Below are 15,530 nucleotides of genomic sequence, written 5' to 3' on the forward strand. Positions count from 1 at the left end.
AAAGTCCAGTATTGTTCAATTATTCCTGTCAAATGAGTCTTTCATGGAGGCATTAGCATTCAGTGTCTGCTGGAGTTTTTTTTTTCTTTTCCAGAATGGCAAAATGTTTGGAGTGTGTCAGAAAACAAAAACCTTTTTTGTTTGTTTTGTGTCAATTTGGGGACCTTTTTTAAAAGATACAGAAGAAACATCTTGCACTTCACAATTTTGGATAGGCTTTCAGATCTTAATGTTCTGAAGATGCAAGTGTGTCAGCTGTCACTTTCTTTGTTGATCTATAGACAAGGGTGAATTTCCCTTATCTCCTTTCTGGCTTAAATGATCAAAGCTAGTAAGTTTGATTTAAAGTAGAGAAAATGTTTTGGAAAGCTTTAGTTGTTTTCATAGACAAAGCAAGGATTTGTGATCAGCTAAACAGTGATGATATGCTTAATGTTCTTATTAAAAAAAAAGACACTCTGGAACACTGCAACTTTTGAATTCTTGGTGGTACTGTTTACTAAACAAGGAGAAAGAGTGGGAATAAACAGAAATCACTTTTGGCCACCCACCAAAATTCTTTTTTGGTACGACAGCTTCTAGATGGCCTTATAGAATGATAGGTCTGCTTTGGATATATTTTCCAATGTGACACTAAAGGAGAATCCACTTTCTTATACTGACACACTACTGCCTGTTGTACAGAAATTTTTTTAAGACAGATGGAAAATGATGGGACGTACAACAAGGGCAAATTATGTATATTAGATTTGTCTTCATCCTTCCGCTTTCCCTGCCTCCCTTTCCTCTGTGCAGATACGTGTATGTGTTCTAATTCTGTTCAGTTTTTGATGACTGATTCTGCTGGTTTTCTGAGACTAGGCCTCCTAAGGTGAGAGACTGTCAAGTGAGGCATTAGGCAGGGACTTGAGCTGCCAAAAATCACTTAAAGTGGAGAGAAAAAGCTAGCTGTACACAGCTTCCTGTGATTGACAGTGGTTTTGCTTCCTCAGAGAGCGATAACGCTTGCTTTATAAAATCTTGTTTTGTAGACTGGGAGAAGAGGAAGGACTCCTACAAATGCAGTAATGGTATGTAATTTTTCCTCTCAGAGTGGTTATAATCCTAACAAGTTTCTACCACATTTTAATAGAGAGTTTCTTTTACTTAGTTGTCCAAGGGAAAAAGCAACACCTTTTCAATGTTTTTGTTTTTCAGTTACTACTTGTAACTGTTGGGATTCAAGGCAAAATTAATTCAATATACAGGGACATAGGTGAATAAAGAAAAATATATGTGGACAATTAGAGCAGATCAACATGTTTGGCATGTGTGTATATTGCCAAATATGTAAACTGGAGAGTGTTGGTTCTCCAGATGTGCAAATTGAGAATTCTTTTCTAGTTTTGTTGTATCTGTGAGTCTAGGGAAGATTATAGCTTGTACTGATGTCTTTTCCTGGTCTTAAAATCAAGAGTCAAACACAGTTAGAAGGGAAAAAGGGATTTTACCTTGGTATTTATTTTAAGGATCCTTAGGTGCACACGTCCAGGTCATATGCACCAAAATGCACACTGCAATGCACACCCCAGAAGATTGGTTATAGCATTATAGGTTTTCCTAATTAGCATATCTATCAAAAATTCCCCAATGAGAGCCCCCCTCCCCAAGGAGCCTTCCCCTGGATGGTTCTATCTTCGTTTACAGAATGTGTTCTGGAGAGGACCTTGGTGTCTGGGGCACACTGATCTCTAACTACAAAGCTTCTAAAATGTTTAGTCTCTCAGCTTGACAAACAAGTCCAAGAATGTAGGCAAAAAGCACTAAGAACACAGAAGTAGTAAAAAAGGTATAACAGGGGTATAAAAGCAAAGGCAAAAAATCTTCATGGCATCAGTACAAATTGGTAATTATATATATAAGATTTACTGGAATTAGGCACACTGAAAATGGGGAAATATGCATGGAATGTAGTTTATCAGAGAACAAAAATTCTAATGATACATGAGTTTGAGCAAGTTCACTATGTAATCCATATTTAAAACGGGGGATTGGCAATTCACCATGTAGATAAACCCTCCGTGGTTCATTCCTTTAATTTACAGAGCAACTGTGAATAAAATTGTGTCAAATGTTAACGAGTAATATTTGTGTCCTGGAATGTTGGGTTGAAGAACAAGACTTCAAAAAACCCTTTTTTTTTCTTTGTAGGGGACAGGTCATTAACATGCGGTACCTGGAATACTTTGAAAAAATTCTTCATTTTATCAAAGACAGAATCCTTGTTTATCATGGGTAAATTACAATTTTTTTTTCCCCTGCTTCATTCCCCTCGTAATAGTGATCTGAAATTTACATAATATTAATTTCAGAAAGCCTGAAAGATTTTTTTCTTAGTTTACTCAGTTCTGGTTTCCTGGTAGATATAATTGTTTTAATTCCTTTTGGAGATGGAAGATCCTATTCATTGCCACATAAAGAAACTTAAACTAATAGGAAAAAACCACTGTGAGTTACAGTGTACCTAGAAACTAATAACTGTTTCGAATTTGTAGCCATGGTTCTGTCATGATTGGATCTTCATTCTTTCTAAGCATATGATTTATTAAAGATGTTGGGTTTCCTCGTGGTAGAATCAAGTACAGTTACTCTGACTATTGAGATTAATTTATTAAGAAGTGAGGAAAAAAGAGAAAAGAAGATATGGAAGGTAATTTTCATTGAAACACGTTTCTGGCAAGTAGTTTTAAATGAGCAGAGAACCTTTACTGTCTGTTACATAGATGGGTTGGTAGATGCTGTCCTGGAACTGAAGAGAGTTGTAGACTTTTGAATGAAATAATGTGACTAAAGGTAATATGAAAATTGATGTTGGCATCTGTACTGAATACTGTGGCTCAGTATTCAATAACATAAATTAAAAAGCTCTTTTAGCTTTAAATCCTATAATTTTCCTTTGGCCTGGTAACTTTTATTAAATACTGAGTTCTGTTTTTCAATCTCATTATACTACTTAAATATCAAAAAATGAAAGTGTAGAAAATCCTTGCAACAGCTGAAAACATTTACGTTTTAGAAAATTTGTGATAGTTGCTGAAAATACATGAGTTCTGTGGTAACTGGCAGTCTGTCCTCTGTTGCTAGGAAGTTTGTTCAGAGTACACCCAGTAGCATTTGACCTTAAACCAGACCAACTGGTGCTGTGATTTCTAAAATAATGCTGTTCTTAAAAACTGGTATAGTGTAATTAATAATTATTAGAGCAGTAATTCAACAGGTTTCTTCATGATCCAGCTGTGCCTGCATCTGAAGTATTTACTTGCCTTTGAGGCTACACAGATGCGTGTATTTTGTGAAGAATATTTTTAATGTTAACTCTCTTCTACTTCCTTATCTATCTTTCTATCTTTCCTTATCTAGACCCCCCTGCCCACACACACTCATGCAAACACTGTTTGATGCTTTAGAGCGGCCAATAGCAAGAGTAAGACAGAGTAGTTGATTAGAGTTGATTAGAGAATTGAGGTTTGAAGCTGAAAAAAATAACCTGAACTGATACACTTTTTGAAATACAGGAGAGCATGTGGACAAGTATAAAGGAACTAATTTCCAGAAAATAAATAACTAAATAACTTACTTCACTATGGCTGATTAAGTTAAAGGTAGGAGAATTTCCAGAAATGCTACTTAAGTTCAACTGTTGTATTGCATATTTAATTTTTTTGCAGTGCTAATAATCCAAAAGGACTGCTAGAGGTTCGAGAAGCTTTGGAAAAGGTACATAAAGTAGAAGATCTTCTTCCCATAATGAAGGTAAATTATAGAAAAACTTTAATACATGGTAAAAATAATAAAATGTGTTCTGGGAGATATTCAGTTCCTCAAAATAAAACCATTGTGTATAAACTTAAAATGAGTAACTGGAAATAGTAGTTCAGGTTATTCCAAATCTGCGTATGTAGGGTTGGACTTTCCCTTTGATATGTGCAAATGGGTGATGTATATTTGAAATCCTTGGCCTAACTGTGAATTGGTAACAAAATGATCGGAAAACAAAATGTAGAATGTAATTCTTTGAAGCCAGCCTTCTCAACCAAGAGGGTTTGTGATCAGATCTGCCATAGTGGGCTCATTCTATGCCTGTACAATAGGGAGGAAAAAATTGATTGATGTGCCTTAAAGATTAGGAATATGGAAGCTGTTTTTACTTAGGTTCATTGGTGCAGGTCAGTATGTGGTGGAGCTGGCATGGGGAGGTGGGGGAATAGTTTCCCTTAGTGACTGATAGCTAAAATGAAATCCTGGATAACATTTTCGTGCTTAGGAAGACCTGGCAAAAAAGAGGTGGGAAACTTGTAGATTTTCTTCCTGCTGGTGGTGGTCTTTGTAGAAAGGCTTTGGATATATGACCTGCAAAATGATTTATACTCTTAACTTAAATAGTAAGGCTTGAGCTGGGTTTAAGTAAAAGGTGTTCACCTATTCCCCCTATTCCTCCAAATGAATCTAGGGGGAGCAGTGTCTAAGTATTTGGGTTTCGGGAAACTATGTTACAAAGTATGTCTTTTTAAAGGATTGTACAAGATTTTAACTAGAGCAGAGTAAAATTTGGGAAGAAACAGTCATGCTAAATAGAGAGAAATTCATTGCTTTCTTATCTTGTGTGTCCTCATTGGAATTTAGTATGTAAGCAAAGCAGCCAGGTTGCCATAGAGCAGAGTTCTCTGAAGCTGCATTGCTGCTACTCCTGACAGACTGTCTGGCTTTGGATGTGTTCTTGGTAGTAGTGCTCACTCGTGCACTACAATTATCTTTGCAGGAGCTAGGTGGCTTAAGCACTAAATTTTTGTATGGGTTTTTATAATGTGTTGTGAAAGTATGTTCTTTGAAGACACCCTAATTTCAGAGGTCCTTTTTATATTACTGTCTTGTTCTTGGCTTTGAAAGATGAAGCCAGTGGATACAAACTGAACCTAAACAAAAGTTTTTGCTGAAGAGGTAGTCATGTTGGGTTGAGTGAACAACTAAGTGTTCCCTACTGACATACAAATGTGCAAGTAGGGCCCTGTAGAGTATCTAATATGATTACTTTTGAATTGTAGGCCAGAAAAAAAGCTACTAGTGGAGTTAAAAATACAGGTTACTCCAACAGAATGATGAAAATATATAAACATAGTTCACTGGACATTATTATTTCAAAGTAAATGTCTTAACTGGCAGCAAATATTCTTCCCAGTTTCCATATCTGTACATTTCAGTCCAGTTTGAGTCCCCTGCTTCCCATTCCAAACTGTATAAAAGTGGAACGCTGTCTCATTAGAAGCTTTTTGTTTATTTAAAATAAATGCAGATTCTCTTAAAATATCCTGGATCACAGTTTTTGGGTTAATATAAATAACTGCCTGAGTAAACACTAGTGCATGCTAGTCATTATTAGTGCCTATATAAAATGAAAGTCTTTCTAATAGTGATGTAATCTGGTTATTTGGGTAGCTGGAGAATGCTGTATTGGAAAGCTGGGCTTTTGGCTTTACTTAAATGCAGTTCTGCCTGGTTTATACAAGTCTCTGGCTACAGTGTTACTCTTAGATAATGTAGCTTTGTAAAATTCTTAAACCTAGAGATATTTTCCTTCTGATGAGGATGAACATCAATTGAAACTAGATCACAGTTAAGAAACTTTTGCTTTGAGCTGTATTCTGGAATTCACACCTGGACTAATGCAGACACTTCTTAGTGTAAACATAAAATGGGGTCTCAAATTCCTGCTTTTGCATTTACACCGTTGCACCAAAAGGTTACCATTAATATGCAACTTGGGGAGAAATCTGTACAACTTGAACTGCTTTGTACAGTTGCTTTTCATAAACAGCGCTTTTTATTCCCCATTTAGTTATAAAGTTGAATGCCTCACTCAGTATTTCTGGTTTTCATTCAGAAGGAAATAAAGGATGAATGAAATAATGTTGCTGACAGAAACTTTGTTTTGTTCCCTAAGTTTGTCCATTTTCGTTTGTACTCCACGTATTTTAGGTGCTTCAAAGCAATAGGTAGGCAGTCTGTCTCTGCTACCTCTAATATTAATTTTTTTTCTTTTGAAAGCAGTTTAACAGTAAAACCAGAGATGGGTTCACTGTGAACACAAAAGTCCCCAGCTTGAAGGATCAAGGGAAAGAATATGATGGATTCACAATTACAATAACGGGAGATAAGTATGTTTGCTATTTTCAGGGCTTAGGGTACATGAAGTAATGATGAACTTAATTAGCAATTAATTGTCTGAAATGCCATTTCTGTGTGCATAAGGTGGGTTTTGTTTTTCACTAGTGGCATTTTTGTAAGTAACTAAAGTTTATTCATTTGAGGACTTGATTCCTTTTGTGTTTTCAACAGAAGGGGAATATGGATAACACTGATGGCGTAAGCCTGGTTGACTTGATTCTCTAACATACAGCACAAAATTGAAAAGAGACCTTGTTTTTCAGCTTAGACTATAAAATGCCTAAAGGGGAAAACTATCAAATACCTCAGTCTTTATACATATCAAAATTCATTTCTTCTTGTGAGACCTTGTCTTTTGTGTTGACTGAGAAATCCTGAATGGAATGGAAATTTCTGTGGTCTAAGAGTAGAAGACACTCTCTTCTATTTGAGATTTTGGCCTTTTTTATGATTCAGATGTTTGCAGACCTTCTAGCTGCAAGTGAAAATTTAAATAGTACCTGCATGTATGAGAATACATTCTCTGGATGAGATAGTAAATTTCTCACTTTATGGATTCTGATTCCTTGTCTTTTTGAAGAATGAGCAAGTCTGAAGCTAGAAGTGCTGTCCTACTATTAAATCAAAACTTTTTAAAATTAAATTTAAAATTCTATGCATTGGGATTTTTCCCAGAATTTGTCTGCTTTCAATGAGTGGCATGGAAGCCAAACTTCCCTGCTAGAATGTTAATGTATCTCTTGGATTTTCATTTTACATTCTAAATCACGGGCCTATATACAGTGAAATGGCATTAAGTGTATGGCCTCATTATTTTGCGGAAAATATTTTGGTGTCAGTAAATAGCCTAACTTTGTTCTGGACAACCTTTGTTCAGTATCACTCAGTCTGTTTTGATCCATAGTTTGTAACTATGCTTTAATACCAAAACAGTCCCGTTTTGGTAGTTTAGGAATGAAGAAAAACTACACTCTACATTCTATACCAAAATCCTAAGTCTGTAAAGATATTTTAAAATTTGATATTTCTTATTTTTTACCCACAATTTAAGTGAAACACTAATGCTTGTCAGGTATCTTGGTGGCAGTCTTTAGATATTCTTTCAGACTTAGAATGTGATGTAGCATTTTTAATTCAGTGATTTTTGGGGAAGTAATGCACATATCTTCTGCTTAAGGAAGATGATAGGAAAAAGGTGATGTGTAACTGTAGTGGATTTGTAATTTACCCTGGATATGCATCAAGTTCTGTTCAAAAAATTTCTTTCCTCCTTTTCCATCTGCTTAATAGAGTGGGGAACATACTATTTTCAGTAGAAACTCAGACGACAGAAGAGAGAACACAGCTGTATCATGCAGAAATAGATGCGCTATATAAGGATTTAACAGCTAAAGGAAAAATTCTAATTCTGTCTGCAGAGCTGGGGGTAAGGCTGTTCAAGGAATTATTAATTCCTTGAAAAAAATCCTTTTATGCTTTTATACTCTCTTTTCTGTAGTCCCTATTCTAATACTTTTTGACAGAGTTCTTAAGTAATAAAGTTACTTAAACCCAGTTATGACGAATACCATAAGAAGTTGCTGTAATTCTTTCTGTAAAATTTGCTGTGCTTTGCCTGAAGTACTAGAGGGTGTCCAGGCAAGGTCTCAATATCACAGTGTGTTCTGGTTTTTTCTTATTTTTCTCATGGGTCTGTGTTCACCTTTGTCATCATCCCTGTAAGTACTGTTCAGGATTTGGCACATGGTGGTTACACATAAGATGAGTAACACGAATTCATGACAGGCACTAGAACTGTGTTTGTGCTGATTTGATGTGCAAGGAGAATCTGACTACATTTGGGATATAACAAAGTAGTTTGATTAAACATCTGTTAGTCAGACTTCAACTTCACAATTTGACATTTTCACATTTGAAATGGTTCTTAAAAAGACAGTAATTTCAGTAATGTAAGACTTTGCAATATCTGTACCTTTATAAGTTACTACCTGGCTATTAAATTACCTCTAATTCACACTTTTTTTTTTTTTCTCTCTTAGGAAGTAGATGCTGTTTGCAACTTGATCCTGTCACTAGTTTATTACTTCTATAATTTAATGCCACTTTCAAGAGGATCTAGGTTAGTGTTTGTATTCATCATGTCTTGGATGCATGCTGTACAATGTCCGTGTGTTGCAGTATCTTAATATATTTTTTAATATTAATACTATTTTTAATAGACCTGTGTGCCCTTCACAGTCTCTCCTTTTGTGCTGCCATGACAATGGGAACTGACTTAGTATTGTTTTAAAAGCTAGTTTGTAATTGCTGATGGTAACTATTCATAGCTGCATGTATATTTAAAATGATGAGTAGTCTGTATTTATAGACATCAGCTCACACATTGAGAAGCGTAATTTTTAAATTGGAACGCCTGGTTTTCTAATCCATATTGTGTTACACCACTCATTTCACTTGAGGCTTTTCTGAAAAGTGTATTTAAGATGAAATACACTTTGACATAACTTATTTTAATAAAATACACTAAAATACTATTTTAGTAAATTGTTGCAACTGTTCGGGTCACTAAATGAAACCACAGGATAAAGTTCCATATGTCCCAGAACTCTTCAACTGGAATTCTAGTTTAATGCAAACCTGGTTACATCTAAGACTTATGAGTTTCTGTTCCACAAAGCACTTAATATCTTTAATATTACTACTAGATACAGTTCAATATGAAAAAAACCCTGAGATTTTGGGATTTTATAATCAGATTTTCCCTTTTTCATATAGAATGTAAAAATTAAGATAAATTCTGTCTGAGATCCACAGTTCAAAAAAAAAATTAAATAACTGAACAGCTTTACAGTGCCTCTAGCTCTATTGCAGTAGAGTTCATAAACTCTTCTGGGCTACAGCTAATCTTCTTGGGAACAGGAGCTTGCTTTGTTTTCAGCCATGTGGAGTCTTAAAAACTCCGAAGTCTAAAAATATGGTTCTAACTAATGTAGAAACGGTAGTAAAACCCCATAGCTTCATAACTTCAGTGATTTCACTTTTTACATGTTTTGTGTTTTTTTTCTTCTAAAATAACTAGCACAGTAATCTTTACTAGCCTTCTATGAAACAATGCTATGTTCCATTTGTTTTGTAGTCTTAAATAGCATTATGGAAAGACTTATACTCCATTTGTTGTCTTTAATTTTATTCTTTTAGTGTGATAGCTTATTCAGTGATAATGGGAGCATTAATGGCAAGTGGAAAAGAAGTATCAGGAAAAATTCCTAAAGGAAAGGCAAGTATCAAAATACTGAAGTACACTAGTTCAGTCTTGATGGAGGAAGTAATACTTGTAAGTGTGGGGAAAGAGCTGTAAGAATAAAAAAAAAAAAGAAGTTGCATGCTTATTTGCTGGAGATGGGTTAGCTGCAGTCTGTGATGTCTTGCAGCCTGAGAGTGTTGAAAATTCCATTGCTATTCTGACAGCAGGTGAATTTGGAGATGGTATGTGCAGTAATTTGGATTTGTCAAATTGTAGCAGTATGGTCTCATAGGAATTACAGATCTGTTAGTGAAGCATTTCTGGTGGGCTGAGATGCTCTTTTCAGCTTGCTTTGAGAAGGGTTCTGAGAATACTGGGGCAGGAAAAGTCACTCTTCTGGCACACAGCAGAGATTTTCTGTCTGTACTCTCAGTGTATTGTAGAGCTTTTAGGGCTTGGTAAGTAGAAATGGATTTGCAACTTCTTTTGATTTCTCCTTCCCCTCTGTATTCTGCTGAATTTAAATTAAGTCCTAGTTTTTAAGTGACTCAATTTGAATATTATACCACTGTGCTCAATAAAGTGACTACATTTGAGTATTATACCACCTTGCTCAGTGGTTTCCTTTTCTTCAACAATTGGGGGTTGTTAGCTGTATTACCTTTACAGCATGAAAGGAGTGAGAACACCCCTGTCTCTTTAAAGTATTGTCAAAAGAATCCAAGTTGTTGAAGAAAATATCCTGCATGGATAACTGAAGAAAGGGTGACTTTCTATTTTGTTCTGGAAAGCCCTGAAAACAATGTACTCCTTTTGAGTACAGTGAACTCTAGTAGGTTTTAGGAGCAAACTGCATTTGCTTAGCAGCAAGAAAGCTTTTCAGTACACCATGAAGCTGGTATCTTCCCCATTCTGAGGGAGTTCAAGCTAAGGTAAAATACTTACGTGGGCTTTCTTAAGCAATTTCTTAGGACTTGATAGAGTAGTATTTTGCTGACTGATTTTATGCCAGCAAGCAGAGTTTCAGGATTACTACTAAGGAGGATTTCTGATTTACAGGAACACTGGGGACATCTTTACATTTGATGGCTTTTCCTGAAACAGAGTTCCTGAATCTGAGTAAACCTGTTTTTAGGAAAGTTTTCACAATGTGGAAGAGGTTGTTTTTCCCAGTTGAATGAAACTGGAATTTATTTTTTTGCCAGAGTTATTAGAAGGGCTAAGCTGGTCCCATGCTTATGACAGCCTGCATTTTCAGGCTGCTCTGAAGTCAAAGGTGCACAGTAGTCAAGAGTCCTGTTGTTGCCTGGCAGGTCATTCAGTAGCCATGGCCAGTGTAGCTTCGAGTATCGTGGTGGGGTGTGCAAACCCCACACAGAATTTTAGTGCCTGGCCTGAATGCTGACTTCAAACTGATGGTGAGGGACAAAGCAGTCAGGGCACAGACTGGTTCGTAAGCTTACTCCTGTCTTACTAAGAACATAGGTAGCAAAGCCCTCAAAGCCATTCTTCAAGTTAGAGAACTTAAAAATTCTGTAATTTCTTAATATCTTTTTTGTTTTCTTGCATTTTTAGCTGGTTGATTTTGAAGCCATGACAGCACCAGGGTCTGAAGCTTTTAGCAAAATAGCAAGGAGCTGGATGAATCTAAAAAGGTAAATCCTTTTGTTCGGATGGGGAAATAAAATATGAAAGACTGTATGTAAAACTCAAACCTATACTAAGAAATGTTACTTAGAAATTATGAGTTTAGTAAAGGATTCAGTGTATTTTTTAACGCTCTTTGGAATTGATGAGACAAGATTTGCATTTACACACATAGTACTGTATTTCTAGTCTAACAGAGTAGTTAGTAGTCCAGACATTCAGTTATGTATTATCCTCTGAGGAAATTATTTGGGTTAATATTTTCTTCATTTTGTCCAGTGGGTCAAATTTATCTTTTTATATTATGGCTTATCATTAGTGGATCTGTCAATGAGTGAACAAAGCAAGGGGAAATTTTGACCTTTTTTAAAAATTCTCATGGATCTCTTCAAACTACATATCCACAGTAATTTGCTTATCCTTTAGTGCTATTTTGATTCAGAGAATAAGTGTTTTCAAAGTAGATGGACATTTTGAGTACGGAGAATTACATTACTTAGTATAGGTGCATGACTTTTGTGCAATGCTTTAAAATTTTGATTTTCATGTGAATTTATAATTTAATACTGCATGCATCGACAAGGAATTAATATTATGAATCTGGTGCATTTGATTGGTCCCCTACTGGTTATTAACCATACAAAATCTAAAAATCAGGCCAGACACACCATCAGTTCTAGTATACTTCGAAGTCAGGGTCAAGACACTTAAAGGGTTCTGAGAGAGTTGTCCAAAGTCCTTACAGGGCCATCTATAATCTTGGAAACATGGTGCACATCAGGGGACATTCTTGGTTAGTGCAGGAAAGGAAGTCTTGAGTTCCTCTTCAGGAAGGCCAAAAGGAAACCCAGGGAAACTGTAGGCTGGTCAGCCTCATTTTGGTTCCTGGGAAAGTCATGAAGTGAGTCTTCTAGGAAAGCATTTCAGTTTATATGAAGGAAAAGGTCACAGAAAGCAATCAATGTCATCTTACGAAATGTTTGACCCAGTGATGGTTCTCTGTGGTAAGAACTGACTTTTGGGGATGATGAGAGCAATCAATGTTGTTTATTTTTACTTCAGCAAGGAGTCCTGCAGTACTCTCATATCAAGATAGCACATTATGGTCTGGACAAACTAGATGGATTAAGAAGGTGTTTGGATAATCAGATTTAGGGGCTATTCAGCACTTTAGACCACACCTAAAATACTGCATCCAGCTGCAGTAAAGACTGATAAACGAGATTATAAACCAGAACAAATTCAGTTGAGAGCCACCAATATGGGTGGAGAGAGTTGGGCTTGGTCAGCCTGGAGAAGATAAGGCTTTGATCTAACAGCAGCTCTGCAGGAACTGTGAGTGTTTGGTGGGAAGACAAAAATGTGCATGAGTTGAAATGACGTTTAGACTTGGCATAATCTTTTCATTAGCAGACTGCCCAAAGGGGCTGTGCAGTCTCCACCGCTGGAGATTTTCAAGACTTGGCAGGATAAAGCCCTGACATGCTGATTTGACTTTTTGGTTGACTTTGCTTTGAACATGATCTTAGATCACATCTCCTGAGCCCTGGTCCAGCTTCCTAGACACTGTGGAACTCAGCAGCTGCTCTTAGTGCCGAGTATCTCATACTGATTAGTGTTGTTTATTATCAGGGGTTCTGAGCCTGGTGAATTTCACTAGACTATAAAATCCCTTCCTAAATGAAGAAGGCTAATAAGATTCAAGGACATCTTTGTCAAACTCAGGCTAAAAATCTACTTGTAAATGAGTCAAATTCAGTAGTCATTAAGGATTGACATTTCTAAACTATATGTGTACCAAGTTGTGGTTTTTATTAAAAGTAGTCTGCACAAATATTGAGACGTGCTTGTCTTAGAAATATAAAATATTTATGGTTCCCACAATTTTTTCTGTAATTCTCTCAATTATGTAGTCTTCTTTATTAATCCTCTAGTCATGCTGGTTTTTGTTTTGTGGGTTGTTTTTTTTTTTTAAAGACATATCTTTACCAAAGAGAAACTTCTCTCTTGGGAATAAAGTCAGTTTAAGCCATTTCAGTGCTACTCATGTGTTTTTGACTCCCTCAGCTGTGTTGAAATTTACGGGAGTCCATGTCAAACCAGATCAGGGAGCTCATTTGTGTTAAAAATAAACTTACCAAAACAATTTCTTTTTAATCAATACCATTTGTAGGATAGTACAACCTAGAGTATTGCTGGGTCAAATTAGAGATGTATAATAGGTGAGGAAATGAGCCAAAGTGGAGAAAATGCTAAAGTTGACTTTTTGAGAGAAAAAAAAAACATCTGAAGAACTACCGCCCAAAGGACTTGATGTAATAATATGAAGATAATTAGCCTCAGTGTCTTAATTTGTCTGTAGTAGACAAATAATAGTGGATATGCTAAATAAGGCTGGAAGACTTAAAGCAATACATTTCTTCTTTAACTTCTGCTGCTTTTGAAAGCTCTTCTATGTAGTCACTGTTTTCATTTTGTATGGTGACAGAGGCATCATGAAAAGCAAGAGCTGGTTGTGAACAACATTCTGAGAATCATTGAATCATTAAGGTTGGGAAAAAACTTTTAAGATCATAGAGTCCAACTTCCAATGCTGCTAATCCAGCAGCACTGTGTTCACCACTAAACCCTGTCCACAAGTGCTGCATCCACACACTTTTTGATTGCTTCCAGGAATGGTGATTGCACCATTTCCCTGGGAAGCTTATTCCAATGTCTTCACCCTTCCCATGAAGAAATATTTCCTAATATCCAATCTAAACCTTCCCTGGCACAACTTGAGGCAGTTTCCTCTGGTCTTGCCCCTTGTTAACAGAAGAGAAGAGACCAAGCCCCACCTGGCTACACCCTCCTTTCAGGTGGTTGTAGAGAGCAGTAAGGTGGCCCCTGAGCCTCCTTTTCTCCAGGCTAAACAACCCCAGCTCCCTCAGCTGCTTCTCCTAAGACTTGTGTTCCAGGCACTTCACCAGCTCCATTGCCCTTCTCTGGACTCACTCCAGCACCTCAGTGTCCTTCTTGCAGTGAGGGGTCTAGAACTGGACATGGGACTTGAGGTGTGGCCTCACCAGTGCCGAGTACAGGGGGACAATCACTGCCCTGGTCCTGCTGGCCAGACTATTGCTGATAGAGGCCAGGACGCCATTGGCCTTCTTCGCCACACTGCTGGCTCATGTTCAGCTGCTGTCAACCAGGACACACAGATTCTTCTCTGCCCCGCAGCTTTCCAGCCACTTTGCCCCAAGCCTGTTGCATGGGGTTGATTCTTGACACAGGTCCCAAATTTGTTGGAGAAAGAAGTCTAAGTTAATGTGTTAACTTGCAGGTAAATTATAAAACTCATCAAAAAATAACTTTTTTTTTTCTCTTTCAGTATTTCACCTTCTTACAAGAGTCTACCATCAGTAACAGAGACTTTTCCAACCCTGAGAACAATGATTGAAGTACTAAATACAGATTCATCTCACTGTCTAAAAAAAACTATAGTTGTTGTATAATTTATACAAATAAAAGGCCAAGAGGTACCGCTTCATAAATTATTTTGAACGGCAAATTATGGTCAAAATGGTTTGATTTTGTTTTGGGTTTTTTTTTTTAATAGAACAAACTTACTTGACTATTTATCACCAAAGTAAAAGAAATCTTTCTGTGACCAATAATATTAAAAAGGAAAAAATAAGTAGAACAACTGATTTTTCATATTAAGTCACACTCTAACAGAAATAGTTATTCAGGGGCCAAACTGAAGAGCAGTAAGAAGCTTGATCACAGTTATGAACTGAACATACTGCAGGTGAAAATTTAAGAAAAAAAAAAGAAAAGTAATCTTCATTGGAAATAATGCTATACTACTTCTCACTGTTTTTTTCAAAACCTCCGAATTTTGCACAGAAAACTTAGAGCTGTACCATATGTGAGTAATTGGAGAATGCACAGGCATTTCATGTAGTGCAGTCCAGTGAAGGAACAGATGTCAGCTTAAAAGAATGGGGTTCAGGGAAACATCATTTGGAAACAAAACCAAACAAATCACATATAATTACATATAACTACAAACAAAATACATACTACATATTAGAGTTATGCTCTTGGTGAGTAAATGTCAGAACCACAACGATCTCCCTTTCCAAGTACCCATTGGTGGTGGTGGTTGGCAAAAGTTCTCAACAGATTGACAGGATTGAAGTATACTAGGAGCACTAGCTGGGGTTCCTTGAGTTGTGTTTGTTGCACAGACTTGGCAGAATTCTGGAAAGACAGGTTTCCTGAGGGCAGGGCTATTTCAGTCCAAATAGCATGGACAGTACCATGAACCAATTTCTGATTGTAATAGTGATGATGGCATTTCTGGTGAGCCCTTACTGAATTATACTCATTTTAGCTTCAGCTCCGTGACCTTAGAGCTCTTTATCAGGTTAAGTGATTGCAGGAACAGCAAGCA

At 36.6% G+C, this 15,530-nt stretch overlaps 1 protein-coding gene across 4 annotated transcripts in view; it reads left to right on the forward strand.

Moving 5' to 3' along the window:
• The window catches only part of TTC13 (tetratricopeptide repeat domain 13), a 60,127-nt gene extending 45,470 nt beyond the window's left edge, over positions 1–14,657 (forward strand). For 3 of the 4 annotated variants that reach the window (XM_039568001.1, XM_039567999.1, XM_039568002.1), the window contains 8 exons: positions 2,191–2,274; positions 3,708–3,792; positions 6,082–6,191; positions 7,492–7,627; positions 8,241–8,320; positions 9,400–9,478; positions 11,021–11,100; positions 14,463–14,657. In XM_039568001.1, coding sequence (XP_039423935.1) covers positions 2,191–2,274; positions 3,708–3,792; positions 6,082–6,191; positions 7,492–7,627; positions 8,241–8,320; positions 9,400–9,478; positions 11,021–11,100; positions 14,463–14,586 — 778 coding nt within the window. In that variant the 3' untranslated portion in view covers positions 14,587–14,657. The remainder of the gene's footprint in view (positions 1–2,190; positions 2,275–3,707; positions 3,793–6,081; positions 6,192–7,491; positions 7,628–8,240; positions 8,321–9,399; positions 9,479–11,020; positions 11,101–14,462) is intronic. The other variant, XM_039568000.1, reaches the window with a different exon arrangement.
• Positions 14,658–15,530: the final 873 nt, after the last annotated feature.

This window comes from Corvus cornix, chromosome 3 (assembly GCF_000738735.6).
Source record: "Corvus cornix cornix isolate S_Up_H32 chromosome 3, ASM73873v5, whole genome shotgun sequence".
Lineage (NCBI taxonomy): Eukaryota > Metazoa > Chordata > Aves > Passeriformes > Corvidae > Corvus > Corvus cornix.